General features: G+C 42.1%; 1 protein-coding gene across 6 annotated transcripts in view; it reads right to left on the reverse strand.

Moving 5' to 3' along the window:
* The window catches only part of LIN54 (lin-54 DREAM MuvB core complex component), a 69,189-nt gene that overhangs the window by 15,537 nt on the left and 26,997 nt on the right, over positions 1–26,655 (reverse strand). For all 6 annotated transcript variants that reach the window (XM_084759961.1, XM_084759960.1, XM_084759963.1 and 3 more), the window contains exons 4-9: positions 21,162–21,304; positions 10,232–10,448; positions 3,718–3,791; positions 3,198–3,395; positions 1,438–1,529; positions 767–838 (exon numbers count right to left, since the gene is read on the reverse strand). In XM_084759961.1, the coding sequence (XP_084616087.1) occupies positions 767–838; positions 1,438–1,529; positions 3,198–3,395; positions 3,718–3,791; positions 10,232–10,448; positions 21,162–21,304 (796 nt within the window). The remainder of the gene's footprint in view (positions 1–766; positions 839–1,437; positions 1,530–3,197; positions 3,396–3,717; positions 3,792–10,231; positions 10,449–21,161; positions 21,305–26,655) is intronic.

Consider the following 26,655-nt stretch of genomic DNA (forward strand, 5'->3'; position numbering starts at 1 on the left):
TGGTGCGCACGGAGGTCAGAAGAGGGAGTCGGAAGGAAGGCCTGAGAGAAACCACTTAGGTGTGGGAACTGAACCCTGGTCCTCTGCAAGAGAAACAAGTACTCTTAACTAACTCTCTGGGCCCTCATCCAATGGCTCTTAAATTACAAGTATTCCGACTTAGGGGACCATATACAAGGTCATAAACAAGATCAAACTTGTTAATATTGAGACATAACCTATGTCCCTCAACCCTACTGGCATATGAAGGACTCTATTTATTCCTTTTGTTTTCGTTTGGTTTTTGTTTTTCCAGTCAGGGTCTTGCACTGTGGCCTAGGCTGTCCCCAACTCACCATCATAGATAGTCCAGGATGAGCCTGAATGCCTGTCCAGCCTCCTGCCCCAGTCTCTTCAGTGCTGGGGATATAGCCAACGGGGCACCAATACTCAGATTATTCTCTTCTGAATCAGTGAATGGATAGTTTTTATGCTGCAGCATGTGTTTAACCATTCACATTTACATTTATTTAAACTGTTTAGACTTAATAAAATTTGTCTGTTAGGAACTTTTAATTAGATCTATCTATCATCCATCTATCTACCGTTTACCTACCTACAGGGTTCCATATAGCTCAGGCTAGCACTATGTAACAGAGGATCCTTTTAAATCCATTTTCAAGTGTTAGGATTATTTGGCTTGTACTACCATGCCCAACTAGTTTTATTTAATTTTAAGGACATTTTTAGTTGCATCAAATAAGCAAGTAATAATAAAAGTACTCACAATTTCAAACACAGCGATTTTGTACAGTTACAGGGTTTTCTGGGCCGACTGGCAGACTCTGATGGGATTATGCTATCCGGACACACAACACACACAAAAAATAATTTCAATCAATTAAAATAATTACTTAAAATGAGAAAAAAAACCTTCAATCCATAAATTCCTCCTAAAGTAAAACATTAACAGATGCATCCATTTCCAACAAAACTTTACTAGGTTGTTCCATTTACACTTTAAAAACTATGACCAACAAATGCTTACAAATATGTCACACATGCTCTTCCCATGGAAAGACCTGAGAATGAAAACAGCTTCAAACTCCTAGGGTTTCCTGAGGAGGGCAGGGGAAGGGAGTGTGTGGAAGAGGAGGCCGACTCAGTGCTGCTCACAGGCTGACAGCACAAAGCTGCGACCACGCTAACCAGCCACTGAAGCTCAAGTTCAACACAGGGACACAACAGTGAGGGGAACATGGCAACGCTGGCAAGGACGCGAGGGAGCCCTTCACTGAGTGTCTCTAAACTTTCCACTTGAAGTATTTCAAAACAGTACTTTGGATAAATCAACAACTTTAAAGGGAAAACCAAATGCAATATGTTTGGAATAAATCTATTTAATGTTGTACTTGAACTGACTTAATAATTTAATTTACATAATTTCAAAATACTCACCCATTGAATGGAAGCCGTGCCTGTGTCTGGATGCCAGATGTTCCAGTAAAATTCGAGTTGCTTGCAATAGACACATACGAAGACTGCTGTAACTATTGGCAAAAAAAAAAAAAAAAAAAAAAAAAAAAGTTCAGATAATATTTGCAAAAATGGATAGCAGTCTCAGACATAACAATGAGTGAGAAGCATATCTGCCCAAACAGAAAAAGCAATGAGTAATTTCATATAAACCTCATGGTATGTTTCTAAAGACCTCAGCCAATACTGGTGAAATAGTATGAGTATTTTACAGCATTGAACGCTACAGATATAAAAAGATATCTCACAAAAGACTATGTCAGAATTACAGGAAATTCTAGGTGAACATCCTGCAAGTACACAAGTAAGATCACTGTGAATTTGAGGCCGGCCTAATCTACAAAGCGAGTCCAGCATAGCCAGGGATACACAGAAAAACTCTGTCTCGAAAAACCAAACCAAACCAAACCAAAAAACTAACAAGTGCAATGTGCCCGCTTGTAGGATAGGTACTGTATTATTCATCACATTACAAACAATGGGGTGGGGCAGACCATGCACGCCTTCTATTCTGCACTGCTGTAAAAGCATATGAAATGTTATGGTAAGAATACTGAACTCTGTTTTAATGTACTGTACATAGCAAAGAATGCATGTGGTTTCCATTCTCTTGTAATCAGGACTCATCAGTTCAACAGTGCGGGACACGGTGCTCATTCACTTGATCTTACATAACAAAGGAAACTTCCATCTGCTTCTGCCTCATGTTATCAGCACTCTCAACCAACTTGACCTCCATTCTGAAGATGCCCAGATAACAGGAACAAGTCACTAAGCCATGACATCTTAAGGGGCAGGGAGATGGCGCAGTAGGCAAAGTGTTTGCCATACAAGAGAGAAGACCAGAGTTTGATCCCCACCTAGCACCCATGTAAATGCACAGGGTTGTGTGACCCACCTATAATCTAGTGCTTGGAAGGTGGAGGCAGGATCTCAGAAGCAAGGTACCTAATTTGCCAAGTTTGGAGTTCAAGTCACAGACCATGCCTTGGTGTAAAAGTACAGAGGAATGGAGGAAGACACTAGCCTCTGTCCTGAATAGGTGAGTGCACATATGTGATATGCACTCTCCTGCACATGTGTTCATCATGTGTGCACACACACATCATACTAACACATAAACACACCTCTCTCTCTCTCTCTCTCTCTCTCTCTCTCTCTCTCTCTCTCTCTCTCTCTGTCTCCGACACCTTAGCTAAAAAAAGCTCCCAATCCTCCCAGTACTCTAAAGGTGGAAGGAAGCATGGTGACTTCCAGGCCAGCCTAGGCTAGAGTTAGATCCTGTCTGAGAAAAAAAAAGCCCCCCAAAAATGTACCTTACAGCTTATTTTCAAGCACAAGCCAGTAGCATTATATCTGTGTGTGCAGATGAATGTTAGTGTAGGTACAATCTTTACTAAATTCACCACAATTCCAATTTTTAATGTAAAGTTTAATAACTCTTTATCTATAGTCTTGCCCTATTACCCAACTATTCTAAATTGCCCAACTTTTAAATCTTATTTGTGCTGTATATTTCTAAATTCTAAACAAAGAAATAAATCCAAATGTTCAATTACTATGGCACTTAGGAAGAAGTGTTCCAATGCAGTTGATGCTTCCCTGTCCTTAGAACATGGCGAGCAGACACTCTGAGGGCAAGCCCAGGCCCCAGGCCCATGCACACGCCCACCCCCACGTACCTGAGTGACATACTGAGCTGGAAGCACTGCGTAGCCCACATTCCCCGTTCCTGGAGCTGGTGCCAACACAGTGCCTGGGGGCAGGTTTGTGAGGTTGGGCTGGATCTGAGGCAGTGGGGTGGCAGGCATGATAAGCCGTTGCTGTGGCTGGCTAGTAGTGACGATCTGGGAACCTGAATTGACTGGTTTGGGAACAACCTTAAAAAAATAAAAATTAAAAATAAATAAATTTTGTGACTAAATAATAAAAAAACATATACTTAATTCAATATAAATCTCTTATACATATTTTTTTTCCAATTTTTCAAAACAGGGTTTCTCTGTGTAGCCATTGCTGTCCTGGAACTCACTCTGTAGACCAGGCTGGCCTTGAAGTCAGAGATCCACATGGCACTGCCTCCCAAGTGCTGGGACTAAATGAGTGTGCCACCATGCCAGCTTCTTATAACTAGGTCTTGTACCTAACAGTAAATTGCCCTCTGGCGTGGGGAGGGAGGACTGAGAGCTACACAATACTTACTTGTTTAACGGCCTGAGCTGGGACAAGTGGAACCGACATCCGTACAGGGGTGGTATTAACAACCACTGGTTTTGCTTTAAAAAGAAAAAGAAAAACTTATTTATAGAAAATGGTACTCAAAAAACGTAAGAATACTTATCCTTCAAGATATGCTTATGAAATAGCTTAAAGCATCCACCTAATTCTCATTTTGAAAATCTTTTTTTTAATAGATTTATTTATTTATTATGTATACAGTGCTCTGCCTGCATGTTCACCTGCAGGCCAGAAGAGGGCACCAGATCTCGTTATAGATGGTTGTGAGCCATCATGTGGTTGCTGGGAATTGAACTCTAGACCTCTGGAAGAACAGTCAGTGCTCGTAATCTCTGAGCCACCTCTCCAGCCCTTGAAGCAATCTTGAATCCAAGATAATTACCTTTCTTAGGAGGCAAAGGCAAGTTGATCTCTGAGTTGGAGGCTTCCCTGAACTACCTAAGGAGTTCCAGGCCATCCAGGGCTACAAGGAGACCTGGCCTCAAATAAAAACAAAAACCAAGAAAACAAACAAATCAGTTACCTTTTCGAACTGCTTACTCCACCCAGCAAATTTAACTCTAAGGTGAATACTCCACCCAGGTGAGGGCTATCTGCAGGTCAAAGCACCCTGCTGACACTTCTACAGCCTGTGCTCACAAGCCTTAAACAAGGCTGCACAAACAAGTGCACTGCCATTTACGAGTTCAGCTAAGTACACCACTCTGTGCTGCTATTTCTAACTTCTGTGTTTTTCTTTAAGCTACAGAAAAGATCATGCTTACACAACAGCGTATTTACAAGAGACCACAGGGCAAAATGGTTAAGAATCTAAGTCCTTGCGCTGGCAAGATGGCTCAGCAGGTAGACTGAATTCAATCCCTAGGATCCACATGATGGAAGAAAAAAACCAACTCCCACAACTCTGACACACATGCACACACACGAACAAACTCACATACATACCCACACACATACATGCGCACACACACACACACACACACACACACATACATGCACATGCACACGAACCCATGAGCATACATGCACCTACACACATTCAAATATATGCACACAGTCACATGAATGCAAACACACACTAATAATTTAAAAAGAATGAGTTCTAAAGTCAGAAGAGCCAGTGGTCCAAGCCCCAGTTCTGCCATTTTTAACTGTGTAGGGATCTTCAACATCGGTAGTAAACACCCAGACAAGGTGTAAGGATTAATAGTCAATTCCCTCAAGTGGTTTACAATAGGTCCCACCAGATAGCAAGTGCTCAATAAACCTCAGCTGTCATTACCACGGCTGTTACTGTAACCACTGCTTCTATATAAATGATATTCCTGCCCGTGCACCCCAGGAAACTGAAGTATAAAACACTTGCACTCAAGATTGTATTGCTGAACAGACTAGGCAAGTGCCCAAGTAAAGAAAAACTACTTAAAACATGTTTTAGAATTATCTTATGCGTATCCATGGTTTGCCTGCCTGCCTTTTGTCTGTGCACCCCAAGCATGTCTGGTGCCTATGGGGGTTCAAATAGTGTGTCAAATGCCATAAAAATGGAGTCACTGGCGATTGCTGAGCTGCCATGTAGGTGGTGGGAACTGAATCCAGGTCCTCTGCAAGAGCAGCATGTGCTCCCTTTGCTGTTGAGTCATGTCTCCAAACTCACAAATACTAAAATCATAACCTTACAAGTAACTTTATAGAGACTAAGCAGGTTTTTATGAGTGTATGTGTGTTTTGTGTGTGTGTGTGTGTGTGTGTGTGTGTGTAACAACAATTAAAGAAATAGAGCTAATGAGTTTCAGGGAAAACAAAGAGGTGTGTGAGGGAAGTGATGGAGAGAGGGAAAGAAAGGAGTAAAAAGTGATTATATTTAAATTTCAAAAAAAAATCTTTAAAGAAAATAAAGTGGAGGTGGGCGTGGTGGCACATGCCTTTAATCCCAGCACTCAGGGAGGCAGAAGCAGATGGATCTGTGAGTTTGAGGCCAGCCTGGTCTACAAAGTGAGTCCAAGACAGCCAAGGCTACACACAGAAAAACCCGTCCCCCACCCCCAAAAAAAGGAAGAGGAGGAAGAGGAAGAAGAAGATAAAGTGCCTTAAGATTTCAAAGAAGAGAATATACATGTATTGGCAAAAAAAAGAGAATATGGAAAGAGTTCACAGAGAACACCACAGTGAGAGGCCCTCAGTGTCCAGTACTGGTGAAGGCAGAGCCTCTTTGTAGACTGCGCATGAGAAGTGGAAACTTTTGCTGGAAAACTTTGAATGTTAAGGTAGAAATGTATATATTTATTCTTTTTTGTTTTGTTTTGTTTTGGCTTTTTGTTGTTGTTGTATTGTGAGACACGGTTTCTCTATGTTATCTTGGCTGTCCTGGACTTGCTTTGTAGATCATGCTGGCCTCAAACTCCAGTGATCCACAGACTTGCCTGCCTCTGCCTTCCGAGTGCTGGGATGGAAGGCGTGTGCCACCATGCCTGGCTCTGGTTTTTGTTTTGTTTGAAACAGGGTCTCTCTATGTAGCTCTGGTTGACCTGGACCTTGCTATGTACCCCAGGTTGGCCTTGAACTTACAGATCTTTCATGCCCAATCTTATTCTGCGGTGTTAATTCTATAGGCAATGAGAAGTTTCTAGGGAAACAGCACAAAAGGGGCTGAGCATGGTGGCGCACCCCTTTAATCCCAGCTTTCAGGGAGGCAGAGGCAGGCAGATCTCTCTGAGTTTGAGGCCAGCCTGGTTGACAAAGTAAGTCCAGGACAACTAGGGCTACAAGAGAAACCCTGTCTTGAGGTGGGGGGGAAGGAAGGAAAGAAAGAAAAGAAAAGAAAAAGAAAACAGCCCAATAGAAAATTTACTTGGTAGTAGTATGTAAGAGATGTAAAACAATCCAACTCGCATTGCAAGAAACAGGACAAGGCAGAAGGGAGGGTGCAAGCATGGGACAGCAGGTAGAGCCAGCACAGGGGCGGGTAAAGGAGGGCATGTCAGAGACCTGGGACGCGTGCAAGAGCTGACCCTCTGCAAGTGCTGGGAACAGGAGGTGGAAGGGAAGAAACCGCCAGTCACTGCAGAGCTATCCAAACAAGGATGGCTGTTTGACCTAAAACTGTAAGGTGAGCTGGCTGGCAGAGGACAGAACCCTGATGGATAAACACGGATAAACTCAGGTAACATGGTGGCAGCAGACTGAAGAACTTGGTCCAGGGCAATTAAGTGTAATTCTAAAGCCTGCTCCCGCCATTTCTGTAGCCTTGAGGGGGTGGGGTGGGGGCTAGGCAGATGGGGTAGGAAGGATATCACCTGGTGTTTAACTCATGCAAGAGTAAAGCTGGGAGCCTGGTCTCAAGGATGGAAAAATATTGGGGGGGGGGGAGACTGTCCTAAACAATAAATGAAAAAGTCTTTGTATATGTCAATGAGATTCTTCCTTCCTTAAACTTCTGATGGCGACTGGCAGGCTAGTAGCTATAGCATAGAGACACGGAGTGCCTTAGGTGACAGCTCTGTACAAGGGGTACTCTGGTTTACAGGACAGCAGCTGCTATAAGGTGACAGACTAGGGAAAAGAAACTGAGGAAGTGGGAGAAGTGTGGTCAGTGATGGTGACTGCACAGCCCTCACTGGGCGAGGAGGTGGCTCAACGGCTAAAGCCCTTCCCACAAGAGCATCAGCACCTCAGACCTGCACACAAAAGCCAATGCCCACTGTGCCCAATCCCAGCAGGCCTAACAGAGAATGGGAGGTGAGGCAGGAGTGCCGGAGGCTCAAGGAGCTGGCTAGTCCAGTGTTCTGAGCAGAAGACAACAGGAGCTCCCAACAAGGTGAGAACTGACACCAAGGCTGTCTTCTGACTTCCAGATGTGCTCTGTGCCAAGTGCACACCTGCACTCACATACATGCATGCATGCATATAAAAGTGAATTTGAAGATGCATATAAGACATTTCAATGAAGTTATAATACAAAAAGAGTACAGAAGCAGTATGTGGTTGTTTGAATAAAAATGGTCCCCACAGGCTCATATATTTGAATATTTAAGGCACCAGGGAGTGGAATTCTTTTTAAAGATTAGAAGGATTAGGAGGTGTGAACTTGTTAGAACCCGTGCCAGGACCAAGCTCTCTCTCCTTCTGCCTGCACATCAGGATGCAGCTCTGGACTACTTCTCCAGGTCCACACCTGCCTGCTGCCACCATGCTCCCCACCACGATGATGTGGACTAACCCTCTGAAGAGTTGCCATAGTCACTGTGTCTCTTCACAGCAACAGAACATTGAGTATGATGCAGTGACATTGGATTTGAAGCTATTTCTGAGTTTGATTACCCCCAGTTACACCAAAAGATGACTAACGTTATAAAAGCCACTATAGACTAGTCCTGGCAACACTAGATATAAAAAGAAAGCTCAAATATACACTTGACCTCTAGCCTGCCATTTGGAGAAAAGAGATGATAGCTGCCTTCCTGTGGGTACACAGACCAAGCAGCACGGACTAGGAGAATTTCCTGATGCTCAGAAAAATAATGCTGAAAGGTTGCAGCCTGCCCTGTGACATCAAGATGGGACTGTCCTCACCTCTTCCGCTCACACGTGCACACATGTGTTACACATTGTTAATTTACAGGCAGTCCCACTAGCCTGCCTTTCAGGGTCCTAGTAACCTCCGATGATATCGCCTGCTGCCACTACCAGGTGCATACCTAATAAAAGGACACCACCAGCCTCCCCAGCTCTCTCTGCCTCTTTCTCTCTGTCATGGGTGCTCCCCCTTTTCCCTCCCTCTCTAACCTCTTCCATCATCCCTGCTTCCCACAATAAACTTCCTTATACCAGATATGTTATGTGGCATAATAATCATTATTATGATACACATCCTCCTGGAAAACTTAAGACATGTACATTTACAGTAAAGTATCTAATAAACCCGAGCACCTTTTCAGCTTATCTATTAAAACTTTTAACTTCGACTTACTATCCCTATAAAATAATAAATATTGCTAACATGCAGATGTTTTATGAAAAGGACAGATAGAAAAGAAAACACAGGTGCATCGGAGAGAAAGTGCATGATAGTATCTGTATGTGAATGGCTGGAAGAGGGCAGAGCAAGGTGGCGGAGGCAAAGGCGTTTGGAAGCAGGAGGCAGTCAGAGACTGTGAGGAAGACAAAGGGGAAAGAAATGGAGTAGAGAAATGCAGAAAGAGACCCTAAGTTGGAAGAATAAACACATTAGAATTGTGGGATGGCCAAGTCCAGTCCTCTCCCTTCCTGTATCTTCACTTTTTTTTTATACCAATGAATAAAATAATGCTAACACCACAGTGGGCATGGAGTCATAGCATACGATACACATTCAAAACCCCATAAAATACAACTGAGAGCAGCTGGCAAGTACTTTTATCTGTATGATATGTAGTTAGCGTGAATCCATCCCTACTAAGTTACTGAGAACACAAAACTTTACTCTTATACTTCATGACATTCAAGTTCATTTCTCTTTCTTTCATTGAGAACGCCATGACAGAGCCAGGCATGTGGTTCAGTGGGTAAAGGTGCTTGTCACCAAGCATAAAAGACGCAAGTTTGATCTCTGGGACCCACATAAGGGAAGGAGAGAAGCCCCCATGAGTGCCGAGACTTGTGAACCACCCTTCAAAAGGAACTGAAAAACTAAGCAACCACCTGCTGTTTGATTCTTCCACTCGCTTCTGCATTTGGTTTTGTGGTGTTGGGGGTCGAACCTACAGCCTTACACGTAAGGTGAGCACTCCAACACTTGGCTACATACTCATTGTTTCAATTTGACATTGTTGGACCATAAAGCAATTTCCCAAAGAAAAACAGGTTCTAAGCTCTAAGCTATTCTGAGCCTTTCATTCTGCTCAACTCTTAAAAAGTAGCCAAATATGAGAACAGTTAAACATGTCTGTGCATAGGTATCAGGCAATGGAAGCTGTGTTTGCTGACAGTCTCCTTGCAGGCTGGCCTTGAAACTGTCATCTAAGTGAGGACTCCCTGGTGCTGGGCTTATAAGGCATGCTAAGGAGCAAACCTAAGGCTCTATGCATGCAAGCCAGCACTCTGCCAACTGAGTAGCCTTGCTAATTAGAATTTTAATGTAAGTGCTATTCAGAAGATTAAACTAATTGTTACATTTGACCCAAACCTTATCAAAGAGCTGTATAGTTCAGAAACTAAACAAAGCATTTGGTTCTAACTAAATCTATCCCACTGACATCAAAAGTGGAGGAGTAAGCAGTAAAACAGCTCCCAGTTACCCAATACTTGTGATTCTCTGGTGTTATAGCAATTAACTTCTCAAGAATGATAGTGCTTACATACAACCCTGCTCTAACTTCAGGAGCCACTGGTTCACACCTTCAAAGGAAATGCTAGACTTAAAAACAAAACAAAAACCAGAGGTGTTGTTTAACAATGTTAAAAAGCATTTGTTACTGTTAAAAGAAAACAGGTCACACACCTTGCTGAAGAGGCTGAGTGTTTACACTGGGATTCTGAATGACTGGCTGAGCTGAGCTACTGGCTGTTGTGGCAGTAACAAGTCGGACGTAATGAAACTTGCTTCCAGGCACTTGAATCTGCTGGACATTGGGAGCAGTTGCCAGAGGAATGATGGTCTTAAACTGTGATGCGTTCATTCCTCCAACAGTGATGGTCTGCACAGCGGATTTCACTGTCTGTCAAACAACACAAAACAGCATGCCTACTGTTAATTTGTTAACTTACAACAGTCATTCAGGTAAAAGAGTGTGCTCACCACCAACCTGCTTGGAAAAAAATGAAAAATAATATTCAGCTGGAGGAGATATGATGGCTCAGCGGGTAAGCTCTCTCCCAAAGAACCAGAGCTTGATTCCCAGCATCCATGTGTGGCAGCCCACTTGAAACTCAATTTCCAGTGGGTGGAATAAATTCCTCTAGTCTCCACAGGCATATATACACATACACCACACACTCTTAAAAATAAAAATTAAAAAAGTCTGTAAAAAATTACTTTAAATATGGAAAAGAATTTGAAGGAAAAGGTGATATGGGAGGGTTTGGAGAGAGGAAAGGGAAGGGAGAAATACTGTAATTATAACCTTAAAAATAAAACAATTTAAATATGCAAGAATGCACATAATTTTGTAGGTATTAGGTAAAATTTATTAGAAATTTATTATTTTTTGACTCCCAGAATTAAAAAGAGAATATAGATTTTTATTTTGTTTTGTTTTTTCAAGACAGAAAGGTTTCTCTGAGTAGCACTGGCTGTCCTGGACTCACTTTGTAGACCAGGCTGGCCTTGAATTCAGAGATCCACCTGCCTCTGTTTACCGAGTGCTGGGATTAAAGGCATGCGCCACTGCCACCTGGCTACCATACCAATTTTTATTCAACATATCCTAAAAAAGAAAACCCATTCTGCTCCCATATCCAATTCTAGTCCATTCTGAAAGGTGGCAACACCCACCACCCTGCCTGCTACCCAAGCCTATGGACACAGAGCCAAGTGCAGCTCAAAAGTCTGTGGATGTTGGAGGGCTACAGAAACTAACCAACTCCGGGTGGAACAAATCTGAGTCAAATTTTAATTATCATTTTAATAATTTTTTTTTACCAGACAACAAGCTAAGACTTCCAGGACGCTAATGAAACATCAGAAGCAGCCCAGAAAGCAAGTAGTCTCATGAGATGCCCCTCATTTAGATATGATCCCTGTGTATCCATCACACTGTCAACACTAGGCAAGGAGAACTGGTGTGAGGGTGGGTACTTGGTAATCTCAGCACTGCAGAAGCTGAGGCAGGACGGTGAGTTCAAGGCTGCTATGGGTCACGCAACGAAACCCTATTTAAAACAATAAGGGAAAGGTGGTTTAAGCTCTTGTAAAATGTGATTTCACAAAAGATTACATATACCCTGCTCAGTCTACTGAAAGTCCTCACATATCTAAAAGTAATGTTTTCTTTTTATTGGAAAACTAATTGTGGGTGCTAGAAACATAGCTCAGTAGCTAAGAGCACTGTCCTGTCTGCTCTTGAAGAAAACCGGGGTTCATTTTCCTAAACTGAAAGCAGTGCATAATCATCCATAGCTCCAATTCCAGGGCTCCCACTGCTGTGACAAAAAAATACCATGACCAAAAGCAACTTGGGAAAGAAAGGTTCCTGTCACCTTACACTTCCACATCACAGTCCATTAACAAAGAAAGTAATGGCAGAAACCCAAGCCAAGAACCCGGAAGCAGGAACTGAAGCAGAGGCCATGAAGGAGCCCAGCTTCCTGGTTTGCTCCTCAGGGTTGGCTTAACCTGCTTTCTTTTCCTTTATTTCTTTTTTTCCTTTCTTCTCTTCCTGTTTTTTGTCTGTTTGTTTGTTTGTTTGTTTTCTGTTTTATCGAGACACAGTTTCTCTGTGTAGCCCTGGATGTCCTAGACTTGCTTTGTAGACCAGGCTGACCTGGAACTCAGAGCGATCCACCTGCCTCTGTCTCCCCAGCGTGCTGAGAGCATAGCCGTGAGCCACCGTGCCCACCTCCTTTCTTGTTCCTCCTGAGCTCTGGTTGGCTGGTTCACCTCAGCTGTTCTGACTCAACTCCTCTCCCAGCTGGCTGACAGACTCTGGCTTCTCTCTCAGCCTCTGAATTGCTCTGCTTGGCCTCCGCTCTAGTCTTCTGGCTCCTTCTCATTCTCTGACTCATTCCGCTTTCACCTGCATCTAGCTTGTCCTCTCATCCAACTCTTCCTGTAAAACCGCCTCCCCCATCTCTCTGCTTCCCTTTCCTCTCTCTTTTTGGGAAAGTTGAGTGTATCCTATTCTGTCAAATCTTCCTCTGATTTGTTACTTTTTCTGCCACTCAATTAAACATCACTTTCAATCATGGGTGCTTCCTTCTACAAACTAACTTTACCTTCATTGTTTGGGATTAAAGGTGTGTGCCACCGGGACCTAAGCTTTTCTTTACCTGAAACTTGCTCTCTACAGGCTGGCCTTGAACTCAGGTCTGTTTGCCTCTGTCTCCTGGATTAAAGGCATGTTTGTATTCCAGCTGGATCACACAGACCAGGAAGGTCTTTGGATGTGATCTCTTACCAGAGCAGCCATGTTCTAAATTAGAATTCTTCTACAGAAGAGTATAAAACAGAAACAAACAAACAATAACAAAATAGCGAAACAAGTTACCTATATGTCATAACCTTAAATGTGAAATTATCCTATTAAAATGACTAACTGGGTGAAAAAACAAGGCCTAACTACATTTGCTTGTAAGAAACTGACTTTGGCGGCTGGAGAGATGGCTCAGACGTTAAGAGCACTGGCTGTACTTCCAAAGGTCGTGAGTTCAATTCCCAGCAACCACATGATGACTCACAACCATCTATAATGAGCTCTAGTGTCCTCTTCTGGCCTGTAGGTGTTACATGCAGACAGAACACTGTATACATAATAAACAAACAAACAAACAAATAAGAAACTAGCTTCACTTTGAACACAGAAGAGCACAAAGAGGCAGAATATGATATTACAAGCAAAAACCTAAAAAAACAAGAGTAGCCATGTTTATATTAAGTAAAATCGATTTCAATTCAAAAACAGGCAAGAGCAATAAGGAAGAGCACTGTCTAAAGACCAAGGGTCAAAGGGTGAGGTGGTAACTCAGTCAAAAGAAGGAACTGTAAATGTCTGTGAGTACATTGTCAGCGCAGGAAAACACAGACTCCAATGTAGGAACAGCAAGGGACCCTAAGGAACTCTAACACGCCATTGCCAGCAATGCACAGGCCATCCAGACAGAAATCCAAGAGAAGCATCAGTTAAGCTGCCCTAAACCAAATAGACTCCAACAGAACAGCCCCCCAGACTTGTAAATTACACATTTTTCTCATTACCATGTACGATATTTTTCAAGACACATCATGTAGTCATGAACACATGGCTCAGGCCAGGCGTGGTGGCGCACACCTGTAATCCCAGTACTCCGGAGGCAGAGGCAGGCAGATCACTGTGAGTTCCTGGACAGCCTGGTCTACACAAATAGAGGCCAGGACAGCCAAGCCTACACAGAGAAACGCTGTCTCAAAATACCAAAAAGAAAAAGAAAACAGCTCAACTGTGAAACCTGAAATCACATCTAGAGTATTTTCCAACCTGAGTGCAACAAAACTAAAAATTAGTAGCATAATACAACTTTGGAAACCATACAACTACAGGAAAACCTTAAAACTTATTCTCTTGTTCTTCTTTTCTCTTTTGAGATGCTCTTACTACTTACTTAGAATTCTCAATTCTCATGTATCAGCCTCCTAAAATATAGAGGCTACAGGTGTTTACTACCACAGCAGCCTAGTTGTTCTGAAATAACCAATAGATTATGGAAACCAAAAGGAAATACTTGAGATTCCTTGAAAAAATGAAAATAGAAATACAACACATCAAAAACCTAAAAAGATCTCAAACACACAACTTACGTTACATTTTAAGTAACTAGAAACAGAACAAACCAAACTCTAGGTTAGGAGAAAGAAATAACAAAGATCACAACAAAAATAAATGCAAAAGGGACTAAAAGCTACAAAAATCAACTAAAAAACAACAACAAACAAACCAGAGATGGTTCTTCTAAAAAGTGCATTTGATAAATACTTAACTGGAGTAAGAAAAAAACTAAGACTGTCATGAGTTGGAGGCTAATCCAGGCTATAGAGAGCTCCAAGAGAGGTAGAAACAGCAGCATATACAAATCAATAAATGTACTGCAACCAAGTATGTGATCATCTCAACAGATACAAGAGAATGTTATAAAACTTAGTAACCCTTTGTGATAAAACTCTCATGAAATTACATACAGGAGGAACATAGTTAATCATAGAAGGCCATATCCAAAAGTCCGATAGCTAGTCTTCTGTTCATGAGGAAGAACTGAGAACTTTCTCTCTAAAAATCTCAAACAAGGGAAGAAAAAAAAAAGGCTCACTTGGTATCCTTTTACTCAATAAAGTGCTAGAAGTCCTATAGAGAACAGCCAGGGAAGAGAAAGAGACTCTATTTGCACTGGAAAAGAGGAAGTCAAAATGTATGTATAATCAGTGGATGACAGAAAGCTTTTACACAGAGAAAACCTAATGCTAACTAACAAACCCAAGTGTCAGGACACACAGTCAACAGTCAAAACTCAGTAGCTCTGCTGGAGCCAACAGCAGCAAGCTGTCTGAGACTGGCATCAGGAAAGTAATCAGAGTTACACAGTTGCTAACACAAACATGGAAAACCCAAGCCTCACAATACTGTTCCTATACTTAATCAGAAAAGTAAAGGAGTTCTACAATAAAAACTGTAAACACTGATTATATGAAGCTGAGAACACATTGTGGTGATAAAACACAGGCTCAGAATATGTGATACTTTTGGTTCAATTCTCAGCTCCAAAATAACTTTTAAATTTTGTGTGTGTGTGTGTGTGTGTGTGTGTGTATGTGAGAGAGAGAGAGAGAGAGAGAGAGAGAGAGAGAGAGAGACAGACAGACAGACAGACAGACACACACACACACACACACAGAGACAGTGACAGAGAGAGGAGAGGGAGAGAGGGGGAGGGAGGGAGGGAGAGAGGGGGGGGGGGGAGGGAGACCGAGAGAGACTAAGAGGAGGTTATGATGGTGGCAGGCAGACACACGCACATATCTCAGACCCAAGTTTGGGTCTGAGACTTGGGTTGACCTTGAACTTCTGGGTCATCAGTCCCCAGCTCCCCAAGTCCTGAGATTGGGAGGGTGCGCAGCCGCCTCTATGTCCATTCTGGTGTACTGCTGGAGACGGAACCCAAGGGCTCCATGTAAGCTAGGCAAGCACTGCATCAACAGAGCTGCAGCCCGACACACTAGACAGATGTCCAGTCACCTTGTTAAACTTAAACCTTAATTCTATCAGCTCCATTGTGGCCTTTGTATTTTATATGAGCATATTAACGTAAATAAGTGAAGTGTGATATTGTCATATTCATCTTAATCCCTTTTTTCTTTTTCTTACTGGACGTTAACTCAGATCTGAAGAATTGAACAAGTATCAGAAGTAGGTTTTATCATTTCAACACTGTGCTAGGAATCTTTTCCTGTACATGGACTCTTTTCCTGTAGATGGAATCTTTTTCTTTTTTAAACATTTTAATTTTTCAATTTATTTTGTAAATATTTTTTCCATAAGTTTCTTTTGCCAGAGTATTTTGTTTCAGTACACACACACACACACACACACACACACACACACACACACATACATGTTGTGAGGGTGTCAGATTCTCTGAAACTGGAGTTACAGATAGTTGTGAGCTGCCATGTGGCCTGGGAATTGAACCTGGAACTTCTAGACGAACAGCTCTTAATGACCGAGCCATCTCCCCAGCCCCTCCCCATGCCCAGTACATAGACTCTTAAGAATTTTTCTTCCTTTTTTAAATTATAAGCATCTTATCTTTAAAATTTCAAATTTCTGTTTACCAAAGTAGAAGTTGATTATTACCAAGGCTTTTATGCATTCCCTGCAGCTGCCATGTAAACCACTCTCTGCTTCTTCCATCAAATAATTTTGCATGTTAAAACACTGAAGTTAAGAAACTGAAATATGCCAGGTGTGGTAGCGCACACCTTCAATCCCAGTACTCGGTGAATCGCTGAGAGTTTGAGGTCAGCCTGGTCTACAAAGCAAATATAGGACAGCCAGGACTACACAGAGAAACCCTGTCTTGAAAAGCCAAAAAATTGAAATATAACATAAAAACATTCTAAAAAGAAATACTATGATTTCAGAACAAAAGATACATTAGAGGCCATAAAACAGAGAATAAAATTAGTAAAACTTAAGGCAGAAGAAATAGAACATTTCATTAATTCAATGTCTGTTTACATGTCTAATAAATACCTATGAAATGTCAAGATTACTTAGAAAACACAACAGAAGAAATCTGTCCTGGGCTGAGCGTGATGGTGCATGCCTTTAATCCCAGCACTTGGGAGGCAGAGGTAGGTCAATCTCTGTGAGTTCGAGGCTAGGCTGGTCTACAAAGAGTTCAGGACAATCAGGGCTGTTAACACAGAGAAACCCTGTCTCAAAAAAAACAGAAAGGGAAAGAAAGGAAAGGGAAGGGAAGGGAAGGGAAGGGAAGGGAAGGAAGGAAGGAAGGGGAAAGAAAGAAAGAAAGAAAGAAAGAAAGAAAGAAAGAAAGAAAGAAAGAAAGGAAGGAATTTGTCCTGCACTGAGAGACATCTGCAGTTTCAAGAGAGTTGAGAAAGCACAAGCATCTTGATGTTCTATGATGAAAGCCTTTATGTTAGGCTCAAAGACCAACAAGAGTGAGAACTGTCTGCGATGTTAATAAAACAGGTTCTCACCTATCCCAGGCTTGGTGTCAGAAGGGCTCACAGAGAGAAGAGCCATCACTCTAATGTCTGTAGGGGGCAGAGTATCCTCAGGGAACAACAGGTATCCATTTGAACAAAAAGATGCAGGAAGCATCCAGATAAAAAGTTGAGATTTTGGGGGATTCTTCCAGAGGAAAGACCCTGGAGAATTTCAAAAGAGAGGTGGATGGAAAGGAGGCAAACAAAGCAAAACTGAGCTTTATGAGGATTAGATGTGGGAAGGGGACCTAGAACTCCTGCCTTGGCAGTGCCCAATATAAATGGGGATCAGTAAGAAAGAAGCCTCAGCAGATTAAGGCAGACAGTGGTGCTCAGACTGTGGCACGGCTGGGGGAGCAATGCATGCCAAGTTCCCTCCTGACCCTATCAGTGAACAATGGGACAAAGAGAGAACTCTCACTCCTTAGGTGGATTTTGGAAATCAGTGGCCTTGAACTTGGGTGGCTCTAGCTGTCTCTGTCTTCTGGGTGTTAGGGCTACAGACATGTATGCTACCATGTCCAGCTAAAACCCATTTTAGTTTTTTCTTAGTTGGTTCTCTTATGATCTGTGGCCAGGGCTATTTCTGAATGTCACTCTGGCCCCACTCTGGGCTTTGCTGCTGTCTCTTACTCTAGCTCTTATAACAGTAATCTTTGGGTCAGTCCTGCTCTTCCCGCTCTCTGTAGCCTAATGTTTCTTGGCAGAGGTTTAGGCTTTAATTATGCCTCTGTTAAACTTCCCAATTGACATCTGCCTCTAGATAATTAGTGAGGATGTCAACAAAAAACATAACCAAGAACTAAATGCCCTTTTGTCCAAATTAGCAATTTCTTCTACAGTGTCTAATACAAGAGAGATATATAAAGCTGGGTTACACACCTGTAATCCCAGCACTTGGGAGGCAGAGGCAGGTGGATCGCTGTGAGTTCGAGGCCAACCTGGTCTACAAAGTGAGTCCAGGACAGCCAAGGCTACACAGAGAAACCCTGTCTCAAAAACTAATAGACAAGAGAGCTATATGGAATGTTTTCTATCAGCTCAACATACTGCTTTAGTCACATGCCTAAGTTAAGAGCTACATGTGATCAACTCCGCACAGTCTAAACAGAATGTGACACCCACACAAAGTTTCTGCAAGACAGGCCCCCACCAATTAACTCTTGCTACTTAAAAGGGGAGAGGGTGCGGCGGAGATGGCTCATCTGCTAAGAGCGCAGATCATTCTTCCAGACAACCCAGATCTGGTTCCCAGTACCCACATGATGGCAGCTCACAACTCTAGTTCCAGGGGCTCTGACACCCAATTCTGGCTTCTAAACTACTAGGCACACCCATCATGCACATATATACATGCAGACAAAATGCTAATATATAAAAAGTATTATAGTAATATATTGAAAGCCAACCAACTGGGCATTCTGGCACATACTTATAATCCAAACACTTGAGAGCCTGAGGCAGGGAGATCTTGGCTACATGGTAAGAACCTGTCTCAAGGAAAGAAAGAAAGAAAGAAAGAAAGAAAGAAAGAAAGAAAGAAAGAAAGAAAGAAAGAAAGAAAGAAAGAAAAAGAAAGAGAGAGAAAGAAAAGAAAAGAAAATAGTGAACGGGCCCCGAAACCCATCGCATTCTGACAAGCATCACTGCGCTGAGCTAGCACAGCAGACACAGATTATTCTGCTGAAGGCATTAGCTACTTATCATAATCCAACTTAGTGATTCTCTATTCTCACCCACAATTTGTAATGGAAATATTAAACCTAATACCTAACCTAGCCAAGAGATTCTGATTTAAACAGGGTATGGCAGAAACAAAGTCATTAGTTTTGGTTTGGTTTGGTTTGGTTTTGGTTTTTTGAAGAGGGCCCCAGATGTTCCTCAAGGGTAGCCAAATCTGACTCTGACTGGTGTCTCTCAAGTCTCTTATATAACACAACAGCGCTTCTTTATAAATACACAAACCGCTTACTATCAGAGTAGTGGCTCTAGTCAAATCACTCAGAGACAGTTTGAAAATCTCAGCATCAAACCAAACTCCAAGGGCAGTAAATCAGAAACTCTAGGATGAGAATTAGGCATTGGTAACTAAAGCTCCCCAAGTGATTCTAATGTGCAGACAAGTTTGAGGGGTACTGATGTATACACACTGCAAACAACAGGAAGTCCCTGAAGATTAATTCTTCCATATAAGCATAATACCTCAGAATCTTTCACTACCAAAACAATGCAGCTCCCAGAATGTGCCATACATCTACAAACTCAGAAAAGCATCTTCTCTTTCACAGCTCAGTCCCACTTACCTTTCAGTTTAACAATCTCCAAGAATAACCTTTGAAACCATGTGTGGTGGCAAATGCCATTAACCCAGCACTCAGAAGCCTGAGGCAGAAGGATTGCCTTGAGTTAGAGGCCAGCCTAGACTATATAGAAAGACTGAAGAAAAAACAAAATAGAAAAAAAAAAAAGGATAACCTTCTTTATATAAATCTTAGGCGTGAACACACACACACAATATACACATGTGCTTATATATATATATCAGTCTACCAGTAATAATTAAAATTCTGTAAGGAACTTTTAATGCTTCCATCTAATGTTCTTACTGAACTCCTTGAAATTAAAACCTTGGGGCTGGAAAAATAGCTCAGAGGTTAAGAGCATTGACTGCTCTTCCAGAGGTCCTGAGTTCAATTTCCAGCAACCACTTGGTGGCTCACAACCATTTATGATGTGATCTGATGCCGCCTTCTGGCCTGCAAGTATACATGCAGGCAGAATACTACATAATAAATAAATAAATAAATAAATCTGTTAAAAAAATAAATTAAAACCTTATTGTTTTATGTTTTAGCCCCAGAGCTTGAAATGCATGAAACAATAAGTTAAGTCTATTCTATTACTGAAAACTTTGTCTATATTGTACTATATTAATTAGTATGTGGATTCCTATCTTAATAAGCTCTATGAGATATCTTTTTGTGTGTGGCTTTTTGAGACAGGGTTTCTCTGGGTTGCCTTGGCTGTCCTGGGCTCACTGTGTAGACCAGGCTGGCCTTGAACTCACAGAAATCCACTTGCCTCTGCCTCCCATTACAGGCATGCGCCACTGAGCCTGGCTGAATGAGAATCTTATATATATATTATACAGAACAAACATTTAACGTTGTTTTATTTATGAATAGCTATAAATCAGGAAGCCAAAGACAAAAGACAGTGTATTTCCAGAATCACAGGGTGGCATCTTACAGAAAAATAATGATGTTTTTTTCACCAAAGTAACTTTTAAAATATACCTGCTTTGTATGTTTCTGTATGTTTTTCTACATTGGCATGATGACATGTGTATGTCTTAGAGAAGCAAGTTAGATACTTGCCACCTTAGAATGAAAACACATCATGAGAAGCTTCCCAACACTTTGCATAAAGCGTAGCTAAGCTCCAAGCATACTGATAGTATGCTTAGCACACCTAGTTATCCTTTTCTGGTACTCAGTGTGGCCCAGCAAGAGTTCATGTCTCCATAAAGAAATAGTTACTTTAGCATTTTATAACTACAAACTCACTGCAGGTGTTTACTATTACCAAAAGAGTATACTTCACTAAAAACGTGGATCTACATCCACACAGGCCATAAGAGTAACCAAGGATTACTCTGTTGCCAAGTGTTTAAAGTAAAATCCTTACTAGCAAAACTTCCTTGCTTGTGGTTGAGGGTGTAGCTCAGTGGTAGAGCACTTGTCAGAACTCCCAGGATCAAACAAACTAATAAAATGGGGGCAGGAGGGGTGGGGACAGACCAGGGCTACAGAGCAGACTCGGCCTTAAACAAACAAGTTAAAAAAAAAAAAGAAAGAAAGAAAGAAAATAATCTGATTACTGAATTAATCCTATATTCACCGAGTACATATTATCTGCTTGGGAATATATAAAAGCTAAAGTATTTGAAGTTGCTTGTAAGAGAATAAAACACCAATCACAACATTTGGCATTTGGGGCTGACTTTCTTTTTTACCTTATTTGGCGACTTCAGAGGTGAGATGGCTATCTTATTTGGTGTCTGTGTTGTAGAATTTAAAGTCGATCCAATAACACCACTTTCTGATATTGTTATCGTCTTTGATGGAGTTCCAGGAGTCGACTGCGAAAGAACCCTACCTGCAAAAGAGAGGCAGCACATCAGTTGATGATTTTTAGTAATAGTTAAAAAAAAAAAAAAAAACAAACTTAAGCGGTGATAGCCTCTATATACAAGCACTTTAGTTTCACATAAAGCAATATATGACTTTAGGGATATTAGTGAGACCCTGTGTAATCCAGGCTGTCCCAGAACTCACTCTGTAGTCCAGGCTGGCCTTGAACTCCCACAGAGATCTGCCTGCCTCTTCCTCCCAGTGCTGGGGTTAAAGGCGTGAGCCACCACTTTCATAGACAATCTCAAATCCTGAAGATAATACTAGGGGGAAAGTCATTTAAAACAGGGCAAATACTTGGCTGGCAAGATGGCTCAGCGGGAAAAGGTGCTTCCCACACAAACGTGATGATTTCCACACACCGATATAACAGGAATAATTTAAATGTTAAAGCAAACTGTAAATAAGAAAGAAAACTAAAAGCAGAAGTTTACTTCCTTTTTGCTTTTTATCTTAAAAGTCCTGCAGTCCACTGTGCCAATCCCAGATCCCTGACCCTAACGACAGCAATTTCAGTCTGTTGCTGCTGGGCCCACTGGGAGCTGGTGTTCCCCTAGGAAAGGAGGCTGTTGCGGGTGTCCTTGGCCTCATTAGACCAATTGGAGGTCACCCCCTTGCACTCAGGGACAATGACTAAAATAACAGGCGCAGGAAAGCAGAATAGGAAGTGAGAGGTGGTTCCCAGTGAAGTACCCAGCAGGCAACGAGGCAGGTGGGCCAGCTGAGGTACTGAAGCACCCTGGACTCAGGAAGCAGGCAAGGTGGGCCACTCGGTCAGACTATAGCCCTGGGTAGGAATTAGGAATTGGTGGCCACTCAGTGTTCCTGTCTGAAGATTTCACCCTTCTTGGGTAGAGGCATGGGCTATTGTAGAGTAAACGTAGGGTCTAATACATAAGGAAAGAGTGCTATCACCAAGTCAGGGCCCAGCCTAAAACCCTGCATTAAGGGCTACTATTTACAATATTTACTGTCAGCTCAGAGTGTGATGGCCTCACGTGCTTGAGGCAGGGGTGAATCCCCTTCTGCCCCAGTGGAATGTGAATAGGTCTCCTGGATCCCTCCCTTGGTTTTGGATACCAAAACTAAGCTTTCACCTATAATTCCTGGTGAGATAGCCTGGTGGTAAAGGTACCTGCCACCAAGCCTGAGAGGACCAAGTAAGGTCCCCGAGCCCCACATGCTGGGAAAGAAAGGACTGCCTCAAGTTGTCACATGACCTCCACACATACTCTAAGGTACACAAGTGCTAGTGTTGTTTTTTAAAATGTGCATATGTTGCAATTTCTCTCTTAACCCAGCTAGCACCCAAATAATTGAGATTAGACTATTATTTTTGTTTAATAAGCTTTATGGCACAAGAACTGAGTAGTATTAATTTATTTTTAACCCTCTAAGCTAATCTGACATTATCCCAGCATAAATTCCCGAGATACCTGTACTTTATGGCTTCCTCTGCTTCAGGTGCTGTGTCCTCCCATCTCCTGGGTCTCTGCCTGACTCCCCTACTTCCTCCCTCTCTCATCCTCCCCTCACTGGCAGAAAGCCCAGCCCTACTCTCTCCCCTGCTCAGTGACTGACTGCTAAACTGCTGGATTGAAATTTCAGGGAACACTCACAACTGTCTGTAACTCCAAGATCTGACACCCTCACACCAATGCACATAAATTAAAATTAAATAAAAATATTTTTTAAAAATCTCAGGGAACAGGGCTGGAGAGATAGCTCAGAGGTTAAGGGCACTGACTGCTCCTCCAGAGATCCTGAGTTCAAGTCTCAGCAACCACATGGTGGCTCACAACCATCTATAATGGGATCTGATGCTCTCTTCTGGCCTGCAGGTGTACGTGCCGGCAAAACATTGTATACATAATAATAAATAAATAAATCTTAAAAATAAAAAAAAAAGAAATTTCAGGGAACAATTGGGGAGCAGTGTTTATACAACATTAGTGTGGGGATCTGAACTCTCCTACCTCTCTAGGGTCCTGGAAACTCCTCCCAACAAGCCTTCCAGAAACCCTTAGATAGAGTGGTCTTACACACGTGTCACATGCAGGCCCTGCTGTTTGCTGCCTTCCCTCTGTGGGACGGCTTGGGAAGGAGAAAATCCTATCTTTCCTACTCCTGAATGGACACTGAATGGAGAATAACCCAGGCAAAGACCTAGCTAGAAAGGGAATTTCAGGTTTCTAGTTTGGGGTTTGAGTTCAAAACAGTCTCCTAGGTAGCCCAGGTTGGCCTAGAATTTTACACAGTATAACCAACAATGAATGGTCTGGAATCCCTCATCCCTCTCCACCAGGTGCAAAAATGCAGGTTTGCCTAGATACTCCCCAAGTGCCAGTGCCAGCTCCCAAGAACTGTGGACATCAAACTTACCCGAGAATGAATCTGGTTCTTACATCTCTAGCAAAGATCACGGGCTGTCTAAGTTCTGGTACCTAGTTGGCAGTTTGGGGTTGCCACATTAATGCTACAAACAATCAATAAAGCCTTGATGTTCTTTGGGGATAAACAAAACAAAGAGCTGTAGATGCTGTGGTTGACAAGAGGTCCCTTCTGAAAACATGTATGATAAAGTACAGCGCTTCACAGCCTGTGGGTCACTACTGCTTTGGGGTCAGATAACCCTTTCACGGGAGTCACCTAAGACTATTCTGCATATCAGATATTTAATATATATATATATAATGTATACAGTGTTCTGCCTGCATGTTCACCTGCAGGCCAGAAAAGGGCATCAGATCTCATTATAGATGGTTGTGAGCCACCATGTGGTTGCAGGGAATTGAACTCAGGACCTCTGGAGAAGCAGTCAGTGCCCTTAACCTCTGAGCCATCTCTCCAGGCCCTATATTAATATTCTTAACTGTAACAAAATTATAGTTATGAAGTAACAACAAAAATAATTTTACAGTTGGGGGGAACCACAGCATGATGAACCCCTGGATACATTGAACCATTGTATAGCACAAGGGCAAATTCAGCTTGATGTGTAACTTTGGTCAAATATTTGAATATTTTATGACATACTTAAAAGTTTTGTTTTGTTTTTGAGGAATTGGCTAGATTTCCCTCCAGGTAGCATTTATGATTTTCCTCTTTTTATTTATTTATTTTTTATTCAATGTGTGAGAGTCAGGCCTATTCACAGGCCATGATGTGCTTGTGGAAATCAGAAAGCATGCTGGGGAAGTAGGCTCTTTCCTTTAGTATGTAAACTTAATATTGATAGGTCAAAGCCAAGAAATGAAGCAAACAAAGAATTTGGATGTGACAAGATCAAATTTGTATTTTAGAGAAGGCAGCTCTACATAGGTAAATCCATCTTTCGTGAGAACCCCCCAAATTAAAAGACACTATTAGCATATTTAGAAAAAGCATTAGCTGCAATATTAAAAAGTGACATGACCTACTTGTAATGCAGGACAACTGCTTGGTGGCCTGCACTCCGACATAGATAAAACATAAAGGCTGCACATAATGAGCCAACAGAAGGAACTACGCTGAGCACAGCATGAATAGCTGCAACCACACCAGGGACACTGTATAGGTAGACTGTGAGTGCAAGAGCCAGCCTGGGCTACAGAATGAGTAACAGTCCAGTCAGGGCTGTAGAGTAAGATCCTGACTCCCACACCCCAAAAAGATGAAATTATCTCCGCAAAGTAAACTTAGTGCACTACCCAACAGATATTTATCTGTATGCAACTTGTCTGCGATCCCAAGGCAAGGCTGTGATTAACTTGCAATATCCTATAAGTGAGCCAAAGACTGAACAACGGCGTCCACGATAGTCATCCAGCCTAACCAGGAGAGCTATAGTGTTGGGGGCTTTGCTGTTGTTTCGCATTGCTGTAAATTGATATCGAGGTCTTAGGCACAGCCAGCATTTCCACTAGCTGAATTACATGCCTAACAGAGCATCTGAATCTAAACGTCCAAAATGATAGTTACTGGTGACGACACATTTTAAAGTATATAATAAAAGGAAGCAGGGCACATTAAAGAGAGTGCTGGTAAATGTGCTATGGCTTAAATCCTGGTACTACTTAGGTAACTATTGTTTGACAACATGACAATTTTCTGTTCATAAAAAATTGCATGTGGAGGATGGAAAGGTGGTTCAACCAATAAGAGCATTGGCTGCTCTTCCAAAGGACCCATTTGATTGCCAGCGCCCGCACTCAGCAGCTCACAACCATTCATAACTACAGTTTCAGGAGATTCAAAGCCCTTTTCTGGCCTTCAAGAACCAAGTATGCACGTGGTGCACATACACACATGTAGGGGAACACCTAAACACATAAAATAAATTTAAATGAAATTTTTAATTATATATGGAGTATATTAAAATACTAAAACCATGAAATAATACACTCCAATGTCTATTAACTCGAATCTATTCAATTAGTTAGTATATGTGTTACTACCTGGAGACAAACTGATTAGGTTCAAATCTCAGTTCAGACATTTACTCCTTGGGTGCCTCCGTTTGCACTCTGGCAAAACTAAGGTGTTTTGGTGTCTACTACACAAGATTTCTAGGAAACTACATGAGTTACTACATATAGAAATCTACAAAAATCATAAACTAAACATTAGTAAGTGCTAGTTGGGGCTACTGTAGGCCCATATGTCTGCTGCTCTCATGGTAAACTCCCATGCAAAGCAGAGAAGCTTAAGGCCCGCATGAGCTTACTGCTCAAGAGGTACTTTGCTTGTAGCAGTATTTAGTAAGTGTAGCATGTCCTACTTTACAAATAAAAATTGACACCTCTGTCACGACTGGATGATGGGCAGAGAGTGAGAGACTCTGGAACTCCCCACTCAGTATAAATGTTATTTTTATTTCCTCAGAAGAGGGGATGAGATGAGAGCTGTACCCAAGCTATACAAGTTTAGGCTGAGCCCAGAGCATTTCCACCTAACTATCCCTTGGCCTAAGCCTGGAAGTTTCTAGCCTCTGCACAATCTAATCTTCTGAAAGCCTAGACGTTGAGGCTTCAGCTTCCAGCCTCTGTCTGCTAACCTAGGCCTAGAATGTTTTTAGCCTACGAGGCTTACTGCTGAATACGTTCACTCTAGTTTTTTCTGAACTTTGGCTAGCTGGTTAAATTCAGCTAATGTGACGCAAAACTCTTCTCTATGCTGACTGATGCAAACTGGCTTCTCTCTGCTTCTCACAGAATTGCTCTGCTTGGAAAAACTGCCTCTGAACTTCATAAACCGAACTGTACAAGCTCAACTGTACTCAACTGGAACTGCACTGACGGCACTATACTGTCTCCACCAACTCTCTCCTCCCTCCCC

The sequence above is a fragment of the Acomys minous genome (assembly GCF_964271855.1).
Source record: "Acomys minous genome assembly, chromosome: 15".
NCBI classification, from domain to species: domain Eukaryota; kingdom Metazoa; phylum Chordata; class Mammalia; order Rodentia; family Muridae; genus Acomys; species Acomys minous.